Raw genomic sequence first — 11,435 nt, forward strand, 5'->3', positions numbered from 1 at the left:
TTTTTAAAACATTGGGAAGGGTTAGTCCCCACAAGGCAGGTGAAAACACATAGTCCCCACAAGGATGGTAACACGTGTATGTGTGTGTGTGCGTGTGTGTGCAGGTGTGTGTGTTGGGGGTGTGTGGGAGTGTAGATGTGTGTGTCTATTCTACCTCCCTCCATCATTATTCCACAGACCTCTCTCATACAACACAGAAAGGACTACAACCTACATTAGGCTGGTGGTGGTCGTTGTATTCTTTCGGGGAACTCCTTAATGGCCGCGCTAAGAATGCACCTTCCCTTGGAGGACGCAGCTGTAGCTAAGTTTTGATGCCTGCCTTCCCCATTTCACCCCCAGTCAGGTAGGCTGGGGCACCAGACAGAGACAGCACAGTTTCAGTGTACATTAAAACACACCTCTTTCTGCAGAGGGCAGCAGTGCAGGAGACAGGCCTACAGACCACACAGACACCATCAGAGGTAGATTTTTGTGAATGCTGCTTTATTTCATGCAGAGGATTGAAACAGGCGAAGCAGAGGCATTTACGCCTTGTACAGCTGTTCAGGTAAATAGATGAAGAGAGCGAGATTGGGAAAAAAGCTACATTAGAATTCTGGAATCAGTGGAAGAGATATGCTGATTAATGTCTCTCCTGTCATGTGGGGTGTGTGAAGCAGAGTGAATGACAGACACGAGGGAGCTGGCCATTCAGGGCACGCCCTCGATACTCTTATCTCGATAAACTTTGCTCACTTTTTGTAGGGCTTCAGGGAGCTGGCTGTGTCGTTAAAGCCGATGCTGCGATAGTCCTCCACGTAGTCATCAGCCAGCGCCACGATGCAGGCGCCCTCGTAGTCTTCCTCCTGGTAGATGCGCCAGGCTCCCTTCTTAACTTGGTGACAAGAGAGTTTGTTATTCATTCCATAATCAGCCAGGTGTGGGGTAGCCGATTTTAGGGTGATGCTTTTTCCCGATCTCTTGGCTTTCTCATAGATGGTGATTTCTGGATCTCCCAGCCCCCCCTGCACCACCCGCACTGAGGAGATATTTCTGGAAAATCCTCCCACAGCGTCATGATCCCCCTCCCGGAAGAGCGCAAACTCCCCCTTGAAGCCCTTCTCTGTAAAGACGACGCAGGGGTCGCCGCTCACTTTCATGGACTTGACCCGATTCAGGAATCCAATTGACGACAAATCTGAGAGGTCTTGTGTGACATCCACAGAAGATGGGCCCTGGCAGCCCTCCTCAGCGAAGAAGTTGACGGTGGTCATGGTGGATCTTTCTGTAAGCGCTTAACGTCAGCCGACTCTGGTGCTAGGCGCTGTGAGGGTCTCTCAGGTGAAGCAGCGGCTGGCCTCTCAGGGTGTCCTGTAATGGTGAAAAAGTGCATCTGGTTAATATGAAATGACAGTCGACGTGTGATTGACACAAGCTTGTCTCCTCATGAAGGATCGTGTTAATCTGCACACACGAAATCTGAAGCTCTGGCATAGCTGAAATAATGATGAGGACATTCATTTCAGCGATTCATTTTGAATTCTGCTTTGTTCATTTGCTAAAACAAATGTGCGCTTATTACCAATGAGAAGACCCGGCCAAGCAGGTGAAGGGCTTTTGCCTGGAGGAAACGCATTACAGGTCCCCGAAAAACCCTTCACTAGAGATTTGGATACATATTTGTAAATGACGTTTTTCTCGGCAGCCCATTTTTTTCCTGTTCATTGATTTAGGGGCAATGCTGGCCCAACTGGAGGGAGCAGTGGAGGCTGTACAGGGAACATTTCTATTGAGTCTCAAATGTCTCAGAAATGAGGAGATAGCTCTAGCACAGCCATGTGTGTGTTTGGGGGGAGGGGGAGGGATGATTTACACCAAATGAGAATCAGGAAGTGTCAAGGGGGTGAAGACAGCATCTGGATGTGTAAATGGTGGCATGGATTTTCCTATTACGCACCATAAAATCATGATAAAGCAGGAAACAAACTTTTTTCCAGTCTGTTAACAAAGGTTGAGATTAGGATCTGTGTCCCTGGGCTCCAGAAACTACAACCTTAGGATCTCACCAAGTTACCTCCTCTTTACTAGGGATGTATTCTTGGAGGAGATCTGTGGGTCAGCAGGTTCAGACTGGGGGAACCAAAGCAGGCCTGGCAAACAGCCTCATACTAGCCGCGCTCTCTTTGTCTTCTTGCACAATCTCTTTTTTATCCGTCCACTCTCTCTGTTTTCTTCTCGCTTCTTTATTTCCCCTCTCTGGCGACTTTCTGTCTACCCCCTCCATTCCTCCTGCTAATTCTTTCTCTCTTGTATCCATCCATTCTCTCTTTTTCCCTCTCTCTTCTTTGTTTCCCCTCTCCGGTCACTTTCTTTCTACCTCCTGCTCATTCACTCTCTCTTGTAGCCTGCTGTGGTTAACCCGGGGGTGCTGCAGAAAGTAAGAACGGCACCAAGAGTGACTCTGGCTTTCAAGATTGTCTTCAAGGGATCCGACCCACCGGGGTAATGCCCGGTGCAATCAAAGGCCAGTCCACCCTGCATGTCAGGGTGGAGCCATCAGCAGGAAGAAAATGACTTAAAAACGAAATGTTGCAGTGGTTTAACATTCAGGTGAATTTAGAGACTCTTACGAAAAACAGACAGCCTTCAATATTAGACCGACCTCCCACCGTTGCTCCTTGGATGCAAACATTTACTAAAATCACTATACCCCCAGGTTCAGTCCGAGCAGGTAACAGCAGAGGGCCGGGTGGGGGGATTTGGAGGGCCGATGCAGAGGAAACATTGAATAAATAATGTATTTTCCCTCTGCATCCTCCCTCCAAATCCCCCCTCACGCGGCCTCACCTCTGTTACCTGCAAGGACCGCAGCTGAATCCTCAGAAAGAATATATCCGGGTTTCTTTTGCGTCCATTTTCTTTCACCTTCCATGAAGTTGCTAGAGGGGTCCTTGAAGTGTTACGAAGGAACCAGAAGTCCCCCAACTCTTTCATGTTACCTCAGGCTTAAGCACCCTCGTTCTCTGGTGTCCCTACAGGAAAGAGCTCCAGGAGATTGGCACAGGGGGCGCAACTGAAACCATCACTGATATTGACTCTGGCTAGAGTGGAGAGCTGAGGGAAAGGAATTTCTTGGTTGACAAAAAGTGGCTCCATAAAGGATCATATGAATCTACACAGCCTACATCTGAAGCACTGCCCTAGCTGAAATATTGGTGAGGAAAACCAATGTCACAGATTGATTTTAGACCAGCTTTGCTCATTTGCTGAAAGGTGTGCACATTACGAATGTCAAGGCAATAATACTACCAAAGCAAGAGAAGGCTTTTTGCCAGGTCAAAGACCTCCGCGGGTTCTCTAAAAACCCTTCACTATAGGTTTGGTCACACACATTTTTCTAAAAAGATGTTTTCAGTAGGCTATTATTCTTTCTTCTGTTTAAGCCCTAAATTTGTAATAAGGGCCATAGACTACTTGAAAACCGTCACATACGGTAGAACAACAACATAGGCTCTCATAACCCGTTTGTCGGAATCGGGTGGAGTATTTGCCACATGTGTTTTTTAATAATTACAATAATAGGCTTTGGGAAATGCAGTTGAAAAAAAGTGTTAAAGTATTTTCAATAAGAGACTGAGGCAACCACAATCACACGTATCACGATCAACTAGTGGATTATCCAAGTACAAAGAGAGTGGTGCAGGGATGCAAATGTAAATGTAAATGTAAATTGATACTTGTATAGCGCACTACTCACCCGCAAGGGTCTCAAGGCGCTTGTACGAAAATGTTATGTTATGTCCAAGACCCGCCGAGGCGGGGAATTGAACCCTGGTCCCGGGCTAGACCTCTGCATCAGGGTCTGCCGCTCTAACCATTGAGCCACACTTCTCTGGAAGACCAGGAGCAAAACGCCATGAATTAATTGCGAGAAAATTGTTCTGCACCCATCAGACACCACAAGAGATATAAGAACAATTTGAATGACATAGTGTACAGACTCCATCAACTCTTTTTCTAAACGAAAAGTCTTTTTTCTTTACAATCTTCTTAATCGTTTTCTTTTTTCCCCTTTGAATTCGGGTTCCTGCCACATTATGCCATATGTGAGCTCTGATACACCCAGGTCTTGAGACCAACACTGGGGCAACCTTAATGCGATGTTGACATTACAATCGATTGTTTCTTGACATTTCACGAGCCAAGTTGAGGTGCTGCAATAGAATTGGCTCCCTGCACAAGTGAAAGAATAGATCTGTTGCTCTGGTAGAGCTATCCATTTCACCACATTAATTGGCCATCACGTTGAGACTCGAAGATTATTGACATTTCCAGTCTACAAGAGTGCAATTAACCAACAAGCCCTGAAGAAGTCTCTGCTTAGGGGCGAAATGCATTGGCTACATTGCAATTCACAGAATACAAGTTTAAAAAAAGAATTAGAAGATTGTGAATAAAGAAACCCTTTTTAGCAAAAACATTGATGGAGTCAGGGTACTGTTCCAATTGTTCTAATAGCTCTTATGATGACTGGTGGGTGCTGAATCCTGTTCTTGCAATTATGGTTAAAGAATTCTACATTTGTATTGTCTTTAAAGAAGGCATGGCGTGCTATCCACCTGCATTTTGATGAATCTGTGCTCAGCACAGGGACACCCACATGCTAGCACAGTTTCACTGTTCCCTACCAGCCCCACTTAATGCCTTGTATCCTCCGGCCTTTCCTCCTGGGTGACATTATACCTTCTAACCCAGTTCACTTGTCGAGCCTCACTTTTTTCAGTCACATTGCATTAATCAAAGCCACTAAAGCAGTCCCCATACCTTGCTCACCAGAGATACCCACTTGTACTCAGACTATGGCACAGTAGAACACAATGAGTTGTTGGGCGCTCCTGTTCACTAACTCTTCTCATTTTGCTCCGTTAACCTTTGCACCAGGCAGGATGAAGGTCTGTAGTGTTTTATTTCATAGGTTAATGTCTTTGGAACATCTCATTATTAACGCCATACTGTACACCATTAGCAACTTTGCAGACCTCTACAGCAACTTTGCAGTGAACTCATTGCTAACCTACCCACCACCACCCAAGATGGCTACCTGATCTAATGGATAACCCTCACCAGAAACAACACAGGAGAAATTGTGTATGCCATCCCCACATTGGCCCCAATGGACCCATGCCCCCACCACATCTACAAACTGGGAACATTGACCCACATCAATAATATCTCCATCTAATCCCCACTTTCCCCGATGAATGGGAACTTGCAGGAATCAACCTCCTCCTCAAGAAGCACACAGTCAACCGGAATCAACTGAGCAACTTCGACCCATTTCCCTGCTTCCCTACCAAGCCAAAGTGATTAAGAAGGCCACCAACAAGCAACTCACAACTCACCTCAAACGTCACCTTTTTGTAGACAACACTCAATAAAGATTCAGAAAGAACCACAGCACGGAACAGCACACATTGGACCACCAACGACATATAAATCATCCTGGACTGAGGAGAAACAGCAGTCCACATCCTGCTCTCCCACTCTTTGGCCTACGACTCTGTCTCCCATAACACCCTCAACAGAAGACTCCGCGAGATTGGAATACTCTCAAATGGATCTGTTTCTTCCTTACTGGAAGAACCAAAGGGTCAGGTTTCCACACTTCACATCAGAGACCAAAAAATTGATATGCTGAGTCCCACTGAGATTTTCCCTCAGCCCCACCCTTTTCAACATGTACATGACACTACTGGCCAACATCATCAGATCACAGGACATCACCATCATCTCCCACACCAATGACACCCAACTTATCCTCTCCATGACAGACAAAACAATCACCACCAGAACCAACTTCACCAACTGCATGACCATGGGAACAGACTGGATACAACCAAACCTGCTTGCAGCTCAACTCTGACAAGACAGAAGTGCTGGCCTTTGGCAAGAAGACCTCCCCATGGGACTCCACCTGGTGGCTGTTAGTGCTAGGAACAACACCCACAGTCCCTGCAAGAAATGAGGGATTATCCTAGACTACAAGCTCAATATGTCAACACAGAATGCACCTCCTGCTTCCATTTCCTATGCGTGCTGTGAAAAATCTTCAAATGTTGCCTCAAAACACCAGATGGACCGTCGTGCAAGCACTCATCACTAGCTTGCTGGACTATGGCAACACTCTCTATGTTGAATTCTCAAAACAACTCCTACCGACTCCAGACCATCCATAACACCACTGCAGGACTCATACTTGAGCTCCCAAGCTGCACCCACATCAAACCACACCTCAGGAAAAATCACTGAGTTGAGCCAATTCAAACTTCTTGTGCACAAATTCAAAGGTCTACACAGCACAGGACCAGAATTCCTGAACAGCTGCATACACCTCGACCAACCCTCCGGTCACCTACGCTCTGCCTCACTCTCATTCCCAACAGTCTCTGCATCCTCAAAAACAAAACTTGAGGTTGCTCATTCTCTTACTTTGCACCCAAGACATCGAACAGCCTCAATACATCAGTCTCCTCCTCACTGCTTGAGTTCCACAAGAGGCTAAACATATAAGCACATTGGGGACAACACACCTACACACCTGCCCAAACACCTGGATACTCTCTCTGATGATTAATGGGCTATACAAACCAATATAATATAACATGCTCTGTATTTGTTTTTTCTCTTTGTTGCACAACTTGAACCTTATTTATGACTGACAAAGCCGCCTCACCTGTACTAGAATGTAAATGTCCATTCCTACCAGGTCTAAAGGCTTTGTATTATAATGACTATCAGAGTCCTAGAGTATGCACTAAGAGATGTCAGACTTTTTATTTGGCTGAGATCAGGAAAGACAAAAGGCTGAGCCTCACGCACAGAGTCTCCTTCACCTTCACAAACAGCTAGCAGTCTCACCCCCCACCACCTACCAAAAGGCAGTGCTTCAGGAAGTTTAATCAGCACCCTCTTGCTGGGAAATTCTTCTTTAATTTCTAAAGGGAGCCCATTCACCATCCTCTTCACTTTAGTGTCTGGCTTTGCACCCTCAAACCATTCAGGCAGTACACTTCATCTTGTGCCACACCACAACCAGGGGAATCCAAAAAGGATCTTGTGCCTTTATGATTAATACTGTGAGCCAAACTTCACAACACATCCACTCCAGCATATGGAGAATCTCCTTCTTTCTGTGTGCATTGTTTACCTAAATATTTATCTCACATTGCTCTGATCTTGAGGTTACTTCTTCCTTAAGCACAGTCTAAGCTCCTGGTAAATCCCGGTATAGGTGCTCGGCCATTACATTTTGCTTCCAATCCGTAGCTGATCATCGGACCTTGCTGGTAGCCTAACAGTGGACAGACTGTTTACGTTATCCTAGTGTTCATCAAAAATACCCAATAATTCCTCTTATTCATATGCAAATGATGCAGCTTCTTTTTATAGTTTTTCATCTTCAAATTGCATGCTTACTCAAAAAGAATCCTCTATATTTCTAAATCCGGCAAGAGAAACAGACCTTTTCGAAATGTCTAAATGTAGCCTGTCCTTTTTTTCCCAAACAGGCCTAATCTCTATGATTGTATTTCAAAACATGGACCACAGCTAATCTTAAAGAACACAATCTCTCCTTCTTTGAAACTCACACCCCTGAAACCTGACAATACTTAATCACCTCAAGCTCATCTACTAGCCCATCCCAACCATCTGCCTGCCCCTTCCAAATAATGAGCGGACAGAGCTATTGATTTCTATCAATTGAATTTACCACAAAGAAGCTGGAAAGAATGCATTGAATGGTTGGTTGAGCACCCTAGGTTAAACCCACTAACACTTGATTAACCACTAGCCTTTGGTTCCAGAGCATCATGCTGCTCGGTGTAAAGCGGATGTATGAAATTACAACGCATGCTTTGACATCGCATGCTTTTACAACGCGTTTTTTACAATGCATACCATTACAACGCATAGTGCTTTGGGGCGTGGATAGTGAATAGTTTAATTTACTATTCTAACTCCAGTCCCCGTGGATAGTAGGGAAGGTGTTGGACAGTAAATTAAACCTATTCCTTATCCTAGAGCGCCCCCTAGCGCAATGCGTTGTAATGGTTTGCATTGTAAAAGTTGTGTCGTGAAGGCACTGCGTGGTAAAAGTTGCGTTGTAAAGGATGTTTCCCATGTAAAGCACATCAGCGCCTCATCAGGGATAGTAAGCGCTATATAAATGCAATGACTATATAATACAATACCCTGAAAGTCTTTGGTCACCGGCTGTGGTCCTGGCTGTCTCTGGGCACTCTCGGATGAAGCAGGAGTTGGTCTCTGAGGGTGGACTGGCTGTCTCTGGACACTCTCAGGTGAAGCAACAGCTGACCTCTCTCAGACTGGCAGTCTTGGTCACACTGGGAGAACCAGCAGATATCTCTTTATCCACATCCAGGAGCTTTTATACTCTCTCAGCCCTCTCTGAAATGGCAGAGATGTGGGAGGAAGAGGAGTGGCCACATTCCCACTCACATATCTTGTGTCATTTCTGGGAAACTGAGGTATCTTCCTTAGATAAGGATTGTGCAAAGCTTTATTCAAAAGAAATGTTCACAGCCAATGTCCTTATCATGTACTTTGGAACACAGATATGTTGATAAAAGGACTCCTTCTGGGGTTTTCGGGAAATGCAGTAGATACGTGTTTAAATTTCAGCATTTCCAGTGTGAATTTACTGAGTCATTTTGTCACAACTCGTTTTACAAATAATCGTTGCCTAAGTACTGCAGCATGAACCTTGCAGTATTAATACATAGTTCATTAGGAGGATGAACTAATGGTAAAGTTAGCAGGTCAGGATTATTTTAAAACTGTGCTTAGTGAATATTTGTTTCAGCTCTTCGTAAATACTCCCAAGCAGGATGTGAGAAAGGAAGATTAGATGAGGTTCTTTATCCAAACCTCATAAGCAGTAGAGTTCGGGCCTCATGTATGAGGGGTGACGCATCACTGCCTGAAAGCAGCGATGCGTCACTTCTCAGTGCACTTAATATTTCATTTGATACCTCTGTATTTCTGACGTATCTGTAGGAGAAAAAGTAATGCATTGTTGGAGTGTGTCACAAAAGTAACGCAACTCCAGCAATGTGTCCTTTCACATGGGTAAAGCCCATGCAAATGGTCCTGTGTCAGTATTACGCCTGCTGTGAAGGACGCTTAGGATATTGACACATTTGCATCCTAGAAGTGGCGCAGTGAAATCTCATAGATTCCACTCGGTCACTTCTTTGAGGCTTACTTGCATGGAAACGCCCGCCCATAAGTTGCTTTTAATGGACGATAGTTCCTCCCAAGGGGGGACCTGTAGAATGAATGGATATTTGAAGGAGTCCGCATCAGTCTGCACCTCGGGAGCTATTTTGCCCATATGACGTCATGTTACTGCTCCGGGATTTTGTTTCTAACCTTAAACAGTCTTTTCATCATTTCTATTTTTTATCTATTTGAAGAAAGTTTTACATTCTCTTCTATGAAGTAATAACAATAACAAAGAATAGGGTTCACTTTGGCCTTGAAAACGATGATCTTGGGGATGAAGACACTATCTAATTCCGCTGTCAACATGCATTTTCCATTTCAGATGTCATGTAAAAGTTTTACAAGTTATCCTTCTTTCCTGGGGAACATGTACTGACCTTACTGAGGGAAAAATAGTCTTGAAAACATATTATTATTATTTCAGCTTTATACCACAACAGCTACCAACAAAGGGGTCCCCGTTCTTGACGCCATATAGAGTGCAGCCCGAATATGCCTCTAAAACAACGAGGGGACTTATTTATGGCCCTTGCATCACGTTTGCGCTGCCAGTGAAGTGAAGTCTATGAGATTTCACTACGCCACTTTTAGGACACAAATGCATTAATATCTTACGCCTTCCTCATGGCAGGCTTAAGACTGACACAGGCACATTTAACATGGGACTTGCCCATGTGTAATGACCCATTGCTGGAGTTGCAAGACGTTTGAGACACACTCTTGCAATGCGTCATTTTTGCACCTACAGATACGTGAGAAATACTGATGTGTCTTACTGTAAATATGGCGCATCACAGGTGTGGCAAGGAGGGCACAATGAAAAGTGACGCATCGCTGTTTTCTCGCAGCTATGCGTCACTTTTCATGAATGTATCGCTTTGTTCGCTTTGTTCGCCCTAAGTGTGGCAGGGTATGCTCAGGCGTGAGCCCCTAGCTCACTTGGCCACTGGATTCAAGATAGCCTGGCTGATGAGGATTATGAATCCGAAACCGGTCACAGGATGCTTGTTTCCGGTCCATGGAAGACATGGCTTGGCAGTTCGGGCTGGACTGTTCCCATGAGGCACAGGTTCAGACGGATTTGCATTTGGCCATGTCTGAAATGGGGTGGCTGAGTGGGCTAAAGAATGGTGATGGAATAAACCCAGATCAGTTGACTGGGGGTGAGTGTTTGATTTGCTCAAATGCTCCATCCATCATCCCGTTTTGTATCGCTTTGTTCGCCCTAAGTGTGGCAGGGTATGCTCAGACGTGAGTCCCTTGCTCACTTGGCCACTGCATTCAAGATAGCCTGGCTGATGAGGATTATGAATCCCAAACCAGTCCCAGGATGCTTGTTTCCGGTCCAAGGAAGACATGGCTTGGCAGTTCGGGCTGGACTGTTCCCATGAGGCACAGGTTCAGACTGATTTGCATTTGGCCATGTCTGAAATGGGGTGGCTGAGTGGGCTAAAGAATGGTGATGGATTAAACACAGATCAGTTGACTGGGGGTGAGTGTTTGATTTGCTCAAACGCTCCGTCCATCATCCCCCTTTGTATCGCTTTGTTCGCCCTAAGTGTGGCAGGGTATGCTCAGACATGAGTCCCTTGCTCACTTGGCCACTGAATTCAAGATAGCCTGGCTGATGAGGATTATGAATCCGAAACCAGTCCCAGGATGCTTGTTTCTGGTCCATGGAAGACATGGCTTGGCAGTTCGGGCTGGACTGTTCCCATGAGGCACAGGTTCAGACGGATTTGCATTTGGCCATGTCTGAAATGGGGTGGCTGAGTGGGCTAAAGAATGGTGATGGAATAAACCCAGATCAGTTGACTGGGGGTGAGTGTTTGATTTGCTCAAATGCTCCATCCATCATCCCGTTTTGTATCGCTTTGTTCGCCCTAAGTGCAGCAGGGTATGCTCAGACGTGAGTCCCTTGCTCACTTGGCCACTGCATTCAAGATAGCCTGGCTGATGAGGATTATGAATCCGAAACCAGTCCCAGGATGCTTGTTTCCGGTCCATGGAAGACATGGCTTGGCAGTTCGGGCTGGACTGTTCCCATGAGGCACAGGTTCAGACTGATTTGCATTTGGCCATGTCTGAAATGGGGTGGCTGAGTGGGCTAAAGAATGGTGATGGATTAAACCCAGATCAGTTGACTG

The 11,435-nt window shown here is 45.5% G+C and overlaps 1 protein-coding gene across 1 annotated transcript; it reads right to left on the reverse strand.

Moving 5' to 3' along the window:
• Positions 1-464: 464 nt before the first annotated feature.
• On the reverse strand, positions 465-8,372 carry LOC147726069 (epidermal differentiation-specific protein-like). Its single transcript, XM_086962872.1, has 2 exons — positions 8,235-8,372; positions 465-1,353 (listed from the first exon to the last, which is right to left on the reverse strand). Exon 2 carries the CDS (start codon positions 1,254-1,256, stop codon positions 735-737), a length of 522 nt encoding a protein of 173 aa, XP_086818998.1. The 5' UTR covers positions 1,257-1,353; positions 8,235-8,372; the 3' UTR covers positions 465-734.
• Between the last annotated feature and the right edge of the window lie 3,063 nt (positions 8,373-11,435).

The sequence above is a fragment of the Lissotriton vulgaris genome, chromosome 3_1, assembly GCF_964263255.1.
Source record: "Lissotriton vulgaris chromosome 3_1, aLisVul1.2, whole genome shotgun sequence".
Lineage (NCBI taxonomy): Eukaryota > Metazoa > Chordata > Amphibia > Caudata > Salamandridae > Lissotriton > Lissotriton vulgaris.

Excerpts from the sequence above, each read along its gene's own strand:
- LOC147726069 (XM_086962872.1), bottom strand. The coding sequence starts at position 1,256 with ATGACCACCGTCAACTTCTTCGCTGAGGAGGGCTGCCAGGGCCCATCT.